Source organism: Ostrea edulis, chromosome 9 (genome assembly GCF_947568905.1).
Source record: "Ostrea edulis chromosome 9, xbOstEdul1.1, whole genome shotgun sequence".
Classification (NCBI taxonomy): Eukaryota; Metazoa; Mollusca; class Bivalvia; order Ostreida; family Ostreidae; genus Ostrea; species Ostrea edulis.
This window is the reverse complement of record NC_079172.1, coordinates 15514050-15528321: the sequence shown is the minus strand read 5'-3', so window position 1 is coordinate 15528321 and position 14272 is coordinate 15514050. Positions and strand designations below refer to the sequence as shown.

General features: G+C 36.3%; 2 protein-coding genes across 2 annotated transcripts; one reads left to right on the top strand and one right to left on the bottom strand.

Annotated features, from left to right (window-relative positions):
* Window positions 1-470: 470 nt before the first annotated feature.
* On the top strand, window positions 471-1804 carry LOC125659695 (uncharacterized). The gene has a single exon (XM_048891441.2). The coding sequence runs from the start codon at window positions 471-473 to the stop codon at window positions 1233-1235; it is 765 nt and encodes a 254-aa protein (XP_048747398.2). The 3' UTR covers window positions 1236-1804.
* Window positions 1805-6901: 5097 nt separating this feature from the next.
* Window positions 6902-7744, bottom strand: LOC125659659 (keratin, type I cytoskeletal 10-like). Its single transcript, XM_048891406.2, has 2 exons — window positions 7233-7744; window positions 6902-7032 (listed from the first exon to the last, which is right to left on the bottom strand). Exons 1-2 carry the CDS (start codon window positions 7723-7725, stop codon window positions 7016-7018), a joined length of 510 nt encoding a protein of 169 aa, XP_048747363.2. The 5' UTR covers window positions 7726-7744; the 3' UTR covers window positions 6902-7015.
* Window positions 7745-14272: the final 6528 nt, after the last annotated feature.

Here is a 14272-nt window from a genome sequence, read left to right as displayed (position 1 = left end):
GGTGAAGTAAACCCAAAGGAAAGGTCATTCCTGTTAATTGTCTCATGCAATTAACATACCGACATGGAATAATGGTCTTCGTGGTCAGCAGGTTTATGTCTGAGCTGGTTTCTCGGTCAGTTTTTGTGGCTATTAATCAGCATGAACAGATAATTAACAACCTCTTAATGATTTGTTTTTGTATCTTTTTTCCATATATGAAGATACTTTAGAAATTATGAGCACGATGATCTATATACAACGCTGTACATTTCCGAGCAATAAATCTATTCACGGGGACATTTGGTCAAGGAGATCTAATATCTTATTTACAGACATGTTGTATCTGATATAACTTAATTTTCAACATACTTTTTTGTGAAATGCAGGGATTGTGCAGAAAGTTATCAAGAATACATAAATTTTTTAGATCTATTCTTAAAATCTTTTCGACATAAATCAATATATTTATTCGTTACATTCAGATGTATATGAAAGTACATATGATATTGCTTTCCTTATTTCAGGGGAAAAAAATGTCTTCATCAGTTATATTCCTTTGCTGCCTATTAGGAGTTGCTATAGCAACCCCTGGTTACAACGGCGGCGGATGGAATGACTGGGACGATGACGAGTACTACCGAGGCGGAGTCATTGGCATTAGCGGCCCTTACGGGGGGAGAGGAGCGATTGGTGGATACGGATATGGTAACAATGGATATGGCAGAGGCGGCATTGGAGGAGCCTACTACAATCCATACAGCGGTCGTGGAGGAATTGGTGGTGTCCGGTACGGATACGGAAGTGCCGGATATCCAAACGCAGGTGGATATGGCGGAATAGGAAGTGGATATGGAGGAACCGGAGGTGGATATGGAGGAATCGGTGGTGGATATGGTAGAGGTGGATATGGCGGAATAGGAAGTGGATATGGCGGAATAGGAAGTGGATATGGCGGAATAGGAAGTGGATATGGCGGAATAGGAAGTGGATATGGCGGAATAGGAAGTGGATATGGCGGAATGGGAAGTGGATATGGCGGAATAGGAAGTGGATATGGTGGATATCCCAATTACGGAGGTCTGAATAGAGGATACGGCGGAGGCGGAGGATATGGTCCATCTTACGGTTATTCTGGATTTAGAGGAGGCGCTGTGGGACCACGTGGCTCTATCAATTTTGGGGGTCTCCGTGGAGGCTTTAGGGGATATCCCAACTATGGACGACGCAACTATGGTTACAAAGGTATATCATAAATCTCTTGCACAATAAGATTTGTTGAGGTTAATTTAGGAATTTTTCGCTCTATCATGATATTCTAAGAGTTTCTAGATATTCATATATACATGTATGAATAAGCAGTTACGTCGAATAATGCATATATATTTTTATGAAAAAGAAGTCATCTATAGAGTTAATCTTGATAATCAGGTTCGGTAATGTATAGTAACATTTACTGTACATTCCAGCTTTGGTTTTGTTTTTGTTTTTTGAATAACCATTCATGATTCTTCCCCTTCTCTTTCAGGCGGCAAGAAAAGAGTATACTAGTTGTGAATATTTAATTAAGTCAGTGATTTATTTATCAATATTTATATTTTTCAATGAATAAAATTTAAAAAAAATATATAATAGTTTTAATTATATTTTTAACATGAGTTAATCTAATCTGTTTGGACGGACTGTATAACTGTGGATAAAATTCCAATAATATCTTTAATATTCATAAAACACAGAATAGATTTGTACATGTACAGTGTGTATCTGGTTTCGCAACTTCACAAAGAACCTGGTCGTCCAAAATATTATTTCCACGACAAATTATTTTTCTAAAGGAATATACGTGTGTACAGTATTTGATAATTAGATGTGTTTACAGTGATGTTTTGAAAGAAATTTTATTGTTTTATGTGTTCAAATATAAATATACTCGAATAAAAAGAAAACGGTATCAGATGAATATAATATCCACCCTCAATAAAATCTCACTCGCTACATGTAATGATTAGGGAAAGACCATCTTGGAATAATTACAGAATTTATTCATTGATTTAATGATATTCACCATTGTTTTGTCAGTAATTTGTTGTTTATGATTCATCTTTAAAACACTAGATCTTGTTCTGCGTATGGTCAGTTTTTATTCATCATTTCGCAAATTCTATGGTCGTTATAACGATCTAGTTTGCCAATACAACCTATCATTGTCTGACGTGTTTCATACCGATTGCTAGACTGTTCTTGGCACACTGATTTTGACTAGAGTTAACTCCGTTTACCTAACAAGATATAGGCTCATGGCGGGTGTGGCCGATCGTCGGGGGGGGGGGGGGGGGGGGATACTTCTCCTGGGCGCCTGGTCCCGCTTCTGGTGTGCCCAGGGGTCAGTGTTTGCCCAACTCTCTATTTTGTATTGCGGGTTCGAATCCCGCTCGTGTCGGTAAGTGAGAAAGTTTCCCAGTTTACTTTCGGAAGGTCGGTGGTCTCTTCCCAAGTACATTGCATCTGGGTTCTCTCTTCCACCAATAGAAACTGGGCGCCACCAGATAGGAAAACAGCAAAACAATATAAACAATTGTAGGAGTTTTGAGATTGATTACTGTTCGCTATCTTCACATTTCATAATGCAGAAGTGATCTCCACTTGATAAATATATATATTTACTTCTAAAAAAAACACCAATTAATTGAATTACAAAAATGTTGTGTATTCCGTTTGTAGTATGTTGATATAAAACATTGGCAGTATGGAATTATTTCCGTCTCGCCGATAAAAAAATTCCGCCAAACTTTTATTTTTTCTAAACCTCCACACTTACTACAGAGAAGCAAGGCATTCATTTAAAAAATTAAAGAAACATTTTAAACAAAAATACACACAAATTTTGCTAGGCAAACATAATGATTACCCGAATCACGTGTTCCTTGATCTGATGACTCTAACTTCTGTCAATCAAAATGTATATCAAAGGGCAAACCAATCGACTCATTCCAGTGTAATTCATTTACTTATCAATGTTTGTTAGATAAACTGCCTGCATGGTCTCAAAAGAAAATTCCCTACTTAGATCTACAAAACTGTTTCTTTTCTTTGTTCATTTGTTAACTGTCAGTCAAACAGACCGATTGAAAGTTATAAACTTTTGTCATCAATTGACAACCACCATATGTCTATTGTCATCGTCTACTTGTTCAGGAGGACATGCAGAACTGGTTCAACTTTTCAAAACGATCTGAAATACCATGTGATCATGAGGTTTCGCATCTTCAACCACTCTTGAGCGTTTCTAGTTTGCTTGTATGCATCTGGAAAATACCTCCATCTGTAATTCATAAGAAACTTTCATTATTAATTGTATTGACAATTTACACTATGTGTTGTTGACAATCTTAATTTTGAAAACAGCTTGGATCCTCCTCCATCTCGCTTGGATCCTCCTCCACCTCGCTTGGATCCTCCTCCACCTCCTTTATAGATGACCTGTTTGTAACACATCAAACATTTTGTGTCTCCGCACAGAGCCCTCTTTAAACGATTGGTATATACTCTTTGTTTTTTCGTACTGTCGAGAATATTATCCGTAGTTAAAATCAATGTGCCAAGAACGTTCTAGCAATCGGTATGAAACACGTAAGATAGTATTTGACCCAATGATACATGTAGGTTGTATTGACGAACTAGATCGTTATAACTACCATAGAATTTGCGAAATACTGACTAAAAACCGAGACTGTTGAAAACCATCAACTTGTTTGTCAGTATCCTGCCTCGATTTAAAAAAAACCCTAATCAAACGCAGAACAAGCTCTTGCTTATCGAATCAGTTGAGAGATACAAACACCATATGCAAATGATAATTGAATATTGCTACATAAATATGGGTAGTTGACGATGGAGAAGTTGAAATAATCCCGTTTATCATAAAGTTGAGTTGTTAGTTTGCCGTTAATATCTATTTTCATTAAAATAGCTCAGTATGAAGCAGAAGTGAACGACTCTGTGTTCAACTTCCCATATTTATGCAGCAATTTTCCATTATCACGTGTCTGCATATGGTGTTTCTATATATCTCAATTGATTCGAAATACAAGAACTTGTTCTGAGTAAGATCAGGTTTTAACTCGAGGCAGGCTACCGACAAACAATTTTATGTTACAGGAGTTTCAAAGTCTCGTTTAAAGTCAGCCTTTCGCAAATTCTATGGTCGTTATAACGATGTAGTTTGCCCATACAACCTATCATTGTGTCAAGTGCTGTCTGATGTGTTTCATACCAATTGTTAGACCGTTCATGACACACCGAATTTGGCTACGGATTACTCCGTTTACCTGATATAGGGCTCACGGCGGGTGTGACCGGTCAACAGCGGATGCTTACTCCTTCTAGGCACCTAATCCCACCTCTGGTATATCCAGGGGTCCGTATTTACCCAACTATCTATTTTGTATTGCTAATAGGAGTTATGAGATTGATCACTGTTCGTTATCTTCACCTTTCGTAACATTGGAATGTCCAACACCTATAAGAATTATTTATTCGTATTTTCCAATCCGTTTTCAAACTCTAGCGTCGGAGCAAGCTTGATGGGTCCATTCGCTGGCATCTCAAAAGGAGACCATTCTTTTGACAACGGTATTCGTGGTGATTCTTTACGATTCGCGTTTACAGGCAGCTGAGTTGAAACTGTATTCAGAGACACCTCTTTTAGAAGTGGATTTAACGGCACTCACGTTGACACCGGAATTACCGGAAGTAATTAATTTATTCCCCTGGATCCTACTCTTTCGACAGTCCTTTCGGCACTGGAGATGGTGACAACTCTTTCGCTAGGTACAGGACATATGACGCGGGATTTAGATCTGGAAGCATAGGGCCATCAGTAGATGACACAGAACCTACTCTGATGCAGGAATTTGGATCAGCAGAAAATAATTCAATGTTCTCTATATCCCCACTAGTTCAGTTTTCTGGGGTTGTCACCAATGGTTTACGAGCAGTTAAGTTCAACTCTACTTTCTGTGCCACGGCCTCAAATTTAAACTTCGGGCAGCGTCTTCGCTTTCAGCTCACATTCATATGTGTATAAGTGTAGCTTTCTTCTTTCCACCTTTTCATACAATAATCATGTTTATTGTATATCTAGCATTTTTATCCCAGGGCTTTAACTTCTGGGAGGGAAAAAACCCCAGCATGATATGGACCGTACAGAATTTAAAATGGAATATACTGAGTATTCTATGGGGCCAAATACTAGTATTACACATACCTGGGAACGTTAATGAGATGAATCATTAATAAACACGATAATGAGACAAGGAAAGCCACATTAGAATAAATGAATGTGAGGATATTTTCTTTTCAGTATTATATATCTTATAAACGTTTAGAGAAGTTTACGTTCTGATCAAAAAATTATCAAGATTAAAGATCGATCTACTTGTGTATGTAAGAAATGAATTATTTTCAGAGCAACACTCACTCTAAAAGATTTTTGTTTTTCTTTTTCAAATTTGTTCTTTTCGTTGATCTTCTCTTTTTTCATGCTTAGTTTATTTCATGTGACTTTCCATCTATTTACTTTAAAGAAGTCAATGGGACTATTTCGTCAAATGAACGTTTATACTTTTCAGGTAAAATGTTCAGACACTGAATATTTTTCCTTCCGATACACAGAACAAGCTCTTGCGTGTCGAATCAGTTGATAGACATAAACACCATATGTAGGCGATAATGGAATATTGCTACATATACATGAGAAGTTGACGATGAAGAAGCTGGAGTCATCTCGTTTGTCATTAAGTTGAGCTGTCAGTTTGCGGTTAACATCCTGTGTTCAATAAAATATTCAAATATGAAGCAGATAAGGACGACTCTGTGGTGTAATAAAGGAGCCCATGGGAATTCCAACAAACACCACGTAGATATCAATCAGGAACCCCAGCATGAAAGATGAAGGTAACGAACAGTGATCATTTTCATAACTCCTATAAGCAATACAAAATTGAGAGGTGGGCAAACACGGACCCCTGGACACACCCGAGGTGGGACCAGGTGCCTAGGAGCAGTAAGCATCCCCTGTCGACCGGTCACACCCGCCATGAGCCCTAGATCCTGATCAGCTAAAAGAAGTTATCCGTAGTCAAAATCAGTGTACCGAGAACGGTCTAACAATCGGTATGAAACACACCAGAGAAAATTTGACCCAATGATAGGTTGTATTGGCAAACTAGATCGTTATAGCGACCATAGAATTTGCTGTCTTACGTGTTTCATACCCATTTTTAGGTCGTTCTTGGCGCACTGATTTTGGTTGCGGATGACTCAGTTTGCCTGGTCAGGATATGTGGCTCACGGAGGGGGTGACCGGTCGATAGGGGATGCTCACTCCTCCTAGGCACCTGATCCCACCTCTGGTATTTCCATGGGTCCGTGTTTGCCAAACTCTTTGTTTTGTATTGCTTATATGAGTTGTGAGATTGATCACTGTTCGTTATCTTCACCTTTCATGAATTATATATGCTTAGTGAAAATTAGAACGAGGAAGACGGATTCCAGAGAAAAGTAGTGTCCTGAATGCCTAGTGCAGATTAACCTCCCGGACCAAATTTTTCTAGTAGGAATTCATACGAATTTTTCATCCAATTAGCACCGTTGTTAGACTTTAAAAGTTATTTCAATTTGTAAAGATATCAAAGGCGAAAACATTCGAAATAAAAATATAACAAAATGACGATAGAATGTGTAGTGGTTTTTAGCATCTCCGAATGCTTGCTTTGACCGAGGATATCATATAGCTGGTTCTGTCAGAGTAACAGGCATGTATTTAGATAAGATTGTCATATTCTGCTGTAGAGGAAGACTCTGTAGTAATTCGCAGGTGTCCAGTAATACACACTGTTTGAACTAGATGCCGTAAATTTAATGGATTTAATCATAAACTGATCAACGGATACGTCTTCGTAATTTTTTACTGTTCACAAAGTCCAACATACAATATATTGCAAAATACATACAAGGAACCATCATGTTTTTCTTTTTACCATTTTCGTTTACCTGGAACACAGAATTACAGAATCACATACAGATATGTAAAACAAAATAATGTTTATTACGGTTAGTTGAATGACGCTGCGATAACATTGAGAGACATGTTGCCCGATTAATTCTGATTTTTCTACAAGGGAAAATATACGATTGACTGAAAATCTAGACATTAATTCGATAGTTTGAATAGCTGATGCAAATGTACTCACCATGGAATCTACCGCCAAAATGTCCTCCTAGAAATCTACCTCCTAAGTTACCGCCGGGAAATCCACCTCCTAAGTTACCTCCGGGAAATCCACCTCCTAAGTTACCTCCGGGAAATCCACCTCCTAAGTTTCCTCCAAGAAACCCACCACCTAGATTTCCACCCAGGTATCCTCCTCTCATGTTTCCTCCTAGAAGTCCGCCGCCAAAGTTTCCTCCACCAAACATCCTGTTGTACGCGTGACTGATTCCATGGGTTGGGTAAATTGTGTATCCTCTGTGTCGATTTCCAAGATAGTATGGACCTGTTCTTCCCAAATCCACGAAGTTTTCACCAGGCCTGAAGGGGTTTCCTTGAGGAAAACTCATGGTAAGGGAAGTAATTCTTGCAGGTAAGGCTTGCATATACCCTCCGCCATAATTACTATAGGGTCTGGTAGGAAAGGTGGCAGATGCAAGACCAACGAATAGACTTAGTGAAACAACGATTTTCATCTTGGTGCATTCACTGATTTCATTCTAAAAACCGTATAACACATCATATAAATAAACGATAAACATAAAATGTGTTTAATTCATATGATAAAATAAGGCTGAAATAATAACTTTAAAAGTAGAAAAATACGTCCATTCATACTTCAGTGTTAAAGGAAGCATTAATTGAATGATTATCAACAGAGAAATCTTATACAAAGCGAAATTCTGATTTCCCAACTTACCACTTAAAGGAGAAGCTGGAGACTAATACAAGCAAAAGAGATTTTGTTTTATATGTCATGCCTGCTGAAGTTTTGTGCTGTCCTAACAATAAGATACATACAAGGCGGAAAGTTGTTCAAGCCTTGTCTGCAAATTTTCAACGACCTTAATATCTGTTGCGACATGCTCAATGAGTGTCAGTACATAACGATATTAAGTATTATAAATCAATCACCGAAGTTCGTTATCCTATTCATTGTTTCCTGACATGATTCTAATACAGTGCCATAATGTAAAGCCATGTTTATTTTCTTGTTGAGTCATACTAAACTACTTTTCATTAATATACAAGTCACACAGACTTGTAGCAAAAATGATTTATGTTTCAAGACACTTCATTGCTTTTGGTGATTTGCAATCGCTCTCTCTCTCTCTCTCTCTCTCTCTCTCTCTCTCTCTCTCTCTCTCTCTCTCTCTCTCTCCTCTCTCTCTCATGCTTAAAAATGGACATAAACTGCAACGCTTCCCGCTTCAGGACGTATGCTGGCCCGAAGAATCGCAGTTCATACTCTCATGTATTTTCAGAAATATGGAGATTTCGTAAACAGTCCATCCTATTTTCTTTATTTGCTCTTGCATTGGAAAGAGGCTTGGTCTTTCATTTGAATATATGGAGCGCCAAATTAACATAAACTCAAATAATTGAAGATGTCTTTAATTATTTGAAGATATCATCAATTCAATTATTGCATGCAATAATTGAATTGATGCGTGCATCAAATCAAGTATTATTCTCATCGGTATTGAAATGCTGAGTACATCAATGTAATTATTGTGAGGAATGGTTTAATTAATGCGTGCATCAATTCAATTGATTTGATGCGCGCATTTATTTAACTGGTGGGCGCAGTAATTGATTTGATGTGTGCATTAATTGATTTGATGTGTGCATTAATTTAATGATTGCTCTCATCAATTCAATTGATGTGCACATCAATGTGGTGGAATTATGCTTTAAAAATTAATTTGAAGCTCGGGTTTAAATAATTTGATGATCTCTTTAGTTCAACTGAATACATCTTTAATTATTTACAACGCTTTTGCATAAGAAATTATGCGCGCGTTAATTCTTGTAAAAAGAACAGCAATTTAATTTAAAAGATCATTGATTTAATTGGGGATATGTTGGACTGAAGATATCTTTAATTATATAGTTGCTCTCTATGATATACATAGAATTATATAGTTATGAGATTGGTCACTGTTCGTTATCTTCACCTTTCATTTGAATTAATGATATAATTTATTCGATGGAAGAGAGCAATAATTCAATTAATGTGCGCATGAATTGAATTAATACGTGCATTGATTGAACTATTGCTCCTGTCCATTTAATTCTTGACATCATCAATTCATTTGAAGAGAGAAACAATTCAACTATAGCTCTCGTCAATTCAGCAGAATAATCAATGCTATCAACATTTCAATTAATGCACGCAATAATTCAGAATTGAGGATATCAATAATTATTTTAAGAGATCTATTGTTCCTCGCATTGGATTGATGATATCTTCAAAATGAATAAAGATATCTTCTATTATTTGAGTTTATGCTAATTTGGCACTCCATATGTTTAAGCCTAAATCTTCTTCAACCAAAATAACTTTATAACTATTTTTTGTAGAAAATAACTCTGCGAATCTGAAAAAAAGATTATCGCATAAATAAGAATTCCTAACATTTCAGTGTCAAAGTTCACTAATGATTTTAACATCAGATGTTATGAACAGTTTCGTTATTAATGTGCTATATCTCAATACACTTTTTATTTATTTGGGGGAAAATATTCTTATGATAAAATCGCACTAATTAATGTAACAACCAGAAATGATTCCAACTTGAATTTAAATGCATTACTGTCTTACTGCTACATGTACATGACTCACCAACTACACATTTAACCAGAGATTTCTTTGCGATTTCCCCTAGATATAGATATGGTAAATTAAAACATTGTCATGAAAGGTGAAGATAACGAACAGTGATCAAACCCATAACTCTTCGAAGCAATACAAAATAGATAGTTGGGCAAATACGGACCCCTGAACACACCAGAGGTGGGATCAGTTGCCTAGGAGCAAGAAGCATCCCCTGTCGACCGGCCACACCCGCCGTGAGCCCTATATCCTGATCAGGTAAACGGAGTTATCCGATGTCAAAATCAGTGTGCCATCCTTTTTTCAGTGTCATGCAGTCTTAATTATTAATCGCGAAACTAGCCTGATTGTGCACACATTTTCATGTTTCATCAATGTCGATTTCAATATGTAGAAATTTTATATATTTGATGGAGTTATGTTTGGTCCAAGAAATTCTATGTCATTCTTCGGATAACCATAGCTAAACTTAACATCCGTAGCTTGCAACGTCAAAATTATTCTTTTAAAATGTTTCATGTATGTTTATTTATCATTCTAACTTTTTAATACATTGGTTTTGTGTAATCTGTAGAAGTACAATCAAGGGGTTTCGAATGTATTTTTAAACTCTTAAATTTTCGAAGGCCTTCGCAATTCTAAATAGCTATGTATCATAGAATAATGGAAATCATACAATACTTCTACCGTTGAGGATGTCCAACAGCAAACTTGCTTCAGAAGTTGTGATTCTCTAGATGAGTGATAAAACTGATTTTTTTCCAACCATTTTGGAATTTAGGTACCTACATATTCTACAGCAAGAATAAAAAAAAATAATACGTCTGTACCTTTGTGGATACATTGAAAAATATTTATGCTTGATCGGTTCTATATTTTGTGAATGAATGACCAAGCTAGATTTGTAAAGTAGTTGGCGTATCCTACTTTATTTAGATTTATTATTTATGGCCTCAAACAATCTGTTGGGATTCCCATGGGCACTAATTGTGCTCCTTTGTTAGGTGACCTGATTCTATATTCATATGAAGTAGAATTTGTTCAAAAACTTCTACGTGAGAAGAAAAAATCTTTTGCTGTGTCCTTCAATTCGACATTTAGATATATCGACGACGTTTTGTTTATTAACGATAATAACTTTCATTCATATCTAGAATCGATATATCCCTGTGAGCTCGAAATAAAAGACACCACAGAGTCGTCCAATTCTGCTTCATACTTAGATATTTTATTGAAAGTAGACATTAACGGCAAACTGACAACTCAACTGTATGACCAACTAGATGATTTCAGCTTGTCTATCGTCAACTTCCCATATTTATGTAGCAATATTCCATTATCACCTGCATATGTTGTTTATATATCTCAACTAATTCGATACGCAAGAGCTTGTTCTGCGTATAGTCAGTTTTTAAATAGAGGCAAGCTACTAACAAACAAGTTGATGGTACAGGGGTTTCAACAGTCTCGAATGAAGTCAGCATGCATTTCGCAAATTCTATGGTCGTTATAACGATCTAGTTCGTCAGTACAACCTATCATTGGGTCAAATGCTGTCTGACGTGTTTCATACCAATTATTATACCGTTCTTGGCACACTAATTTTGACTATGGATAACTCTGTTTACCTGACCAGGATCTAGGGCCCACGGCGGGTGTGACCGATCGACAGAGGATGCTTACTCCCTCTAGGCACCTGATCCCACTTCTGGTGTGTCCAGGGGTCCGTGTTTGCCCAACTATATATTTTGTATTGTTTATAGGAGTTATGAGATTGATGACTGTTCGTTATCTTCACCTTTCATGAGAATATCTATATCTATGATAATATGAATACACGTATTGAAGAAAAACTTGGAAAATCTTATGAAAAGCAAGCAAATTTATTTTCGTGTGAAATCTATTTAAAGGTATATATGCTCCAATTTTCAAGTTCGATTTTAATAAAGATATCATACCATGGAAATAAAACAAAAACAATTAGGTATGGTTGTAGAGATATCGATGAAAATAGTTTTAAAAGACAGCCGTTTTTTTTTTAACACTTTCGTTCCGAAACGTTTTAAAGTGGTGAACATGTGACTGTTTTATTAGCATACCACATGCTATTTTGCCACCAATTCTTGTGTCTGTGAATATCTAACTACCCTTTAGTGCTTTACACATGATGAAGCATAATGAATTTAGTCTGATAGGTCCTTATAATATCTACAGTCGATGAACTCGATATTAAAACTTACCGGCGCCATTGTTTACTTTCCGATCACGTGCAAAGAAGGCGTGCGCATTACATAAATACAAATAAGGCCAACCGAAGATTTACGAGAGTTAAATTAGTCAAGAATGAACTAAAAATTTCGAACTATTCCTTTTTTTGGGATGAATTCAAATAGTTTACATTGCACAAGGTATTATACTGATACACTGAAGAGACATTATTTGTCGAAATGTGCATCTGGTGCATCAAAATTGATACTGTATAAGTTTTACATTAACAATATTAGTTTGGAAACTTTTTTAAATAATTAGTACGTACACACGTATCTTTAAAACAAGTAAATAAAACTAGAGAAGAAATGGTGAAGGAAAAAATTGAGACTCTCCTGCCAGCTAGAATTCAAATGGACGCTTTACTTGAATTCATTTTTTTCATTTTGTCAAACTTTATAAGTACTGGTCATCATGCCACTTGCTTAGCATATTTTGCAAAAAATGATGATGTATTAATAAACGATTTAGTTGTAGTCATTTAAATCTGATGGTAAGAATTTCTCTTATAATCACAAGAATGACCTTTTTCTCTGCTCCTATAGATATTAGACACATCCTCTCGTTCTCACTCGCTCATCCCTTGGTCGGGGTGCCAGCATGGACGCTACAAGTGGCCCTCCAAGTGGGTCTGTTCTGGGGTGCCTTTAAAATAATGGGTCTGTCCTGGGGTTGCTTTAAGAGGGAGTGTACGCTGAGGCTAGCCCACTCCTTGATGTTGGACATTTAGGAAGACACAGAGAACAGACAAAAACAATTCTTATGTATTCCTCTTAATGAATACTTGAAGATGTATTGGACAATTTCATTACGCGGATGATCATGACACGTTTTCTACATATCATATAATGGGAACTTAGAATAAATCAGTTTATAAGAGTAATTGTTTTTGATAAAAAGCCTTTTGAATTTTTTGTATGATAATTCAAAGTGCAATGTAAATCTTTCAATTAGTAAAAAAAACTTTCATCACCATCTCATGGTGCAATAGCTGAAATGATATTTTTGCTATTTTGCCACCTCAACGACATTTTATCTATCAACGATACTCATTTTCATTTATATATCGATTTAATATATCCCAGTGAAGTCGAAATAAGACACCACAGAATCTTTCATATCTGCTTCATATTTGAATATTCTATTAAACATAGATGTTAATGGCAAAATAACAACTCAAAATTACGATAAATGGGATAACTTCAGCTTCTCCATCGTGAACTTCCCATATTTATGTAGCAATATTCCATTATCACCTGGATACATGGTACCGTATAAGTTTTACATGGTGTTTATAGAAGGTAAAGATAACGAACAGTGATCATTAGCATAACTCCTATATGGAATACAAAATAAAAAGGTTGGGTGAACATGGACTCCTGAAAATACCAGAAGTGGGATCAGGTGCATATGTCTCAACTGATGGGATACGCAAGCGCATGTTCTGCGTATAATCAATATTCATACATGTATCTAGACAGGCTACTGGCAAATCAGTTGATGTTACAGGGGTTTCAACAGTCTCGTTTAAAGTCAGCATTTCTCAAATTCTATTATGGTTATAAGGATCTAATTGCTGATACGACCAGCCATTAGGTCAAATGCTGTCTTACGTGTTTCATGCAAAAGGGATAAAAAAAAAATTACAATGCAGCGCGAGTTAACCCCCCCCCCCCCCCCCCCTGAATACAGGGAAAGCATACCACATTGCGGTCCTCAATTCATAGCGTCAATATTAGGAATCGATAGAAAATTTGCTTTATCTGACTGGAATTTTTCTCAAATTAAATTTAATTAATTAAAAATGATGTGATTGTATATTTTAATCACTGGTTATATCTATGTGTCCATTGTGGAATTTTTTTTCGCAAGTAATGTTAAGGCATGATGTAGCAAAGTCTGTAAACATTAGTCCTGGACTTATGTTTATCAAGATGTCTTTAGCATATCATCAATACTTCATTATTAATTTTATTCAATATTTGGACGACTAAAACACAATTAGATATGCAGTATCCAACCAAGGCATTATATCAACTTGAGTGGACAGTGGACGGAACATGTTGATTACATGTACGAGTATATCGAATCCGTATCTAATGTAATCTTTCTTTTGAAACATGCTTCCCTTTTTTCAC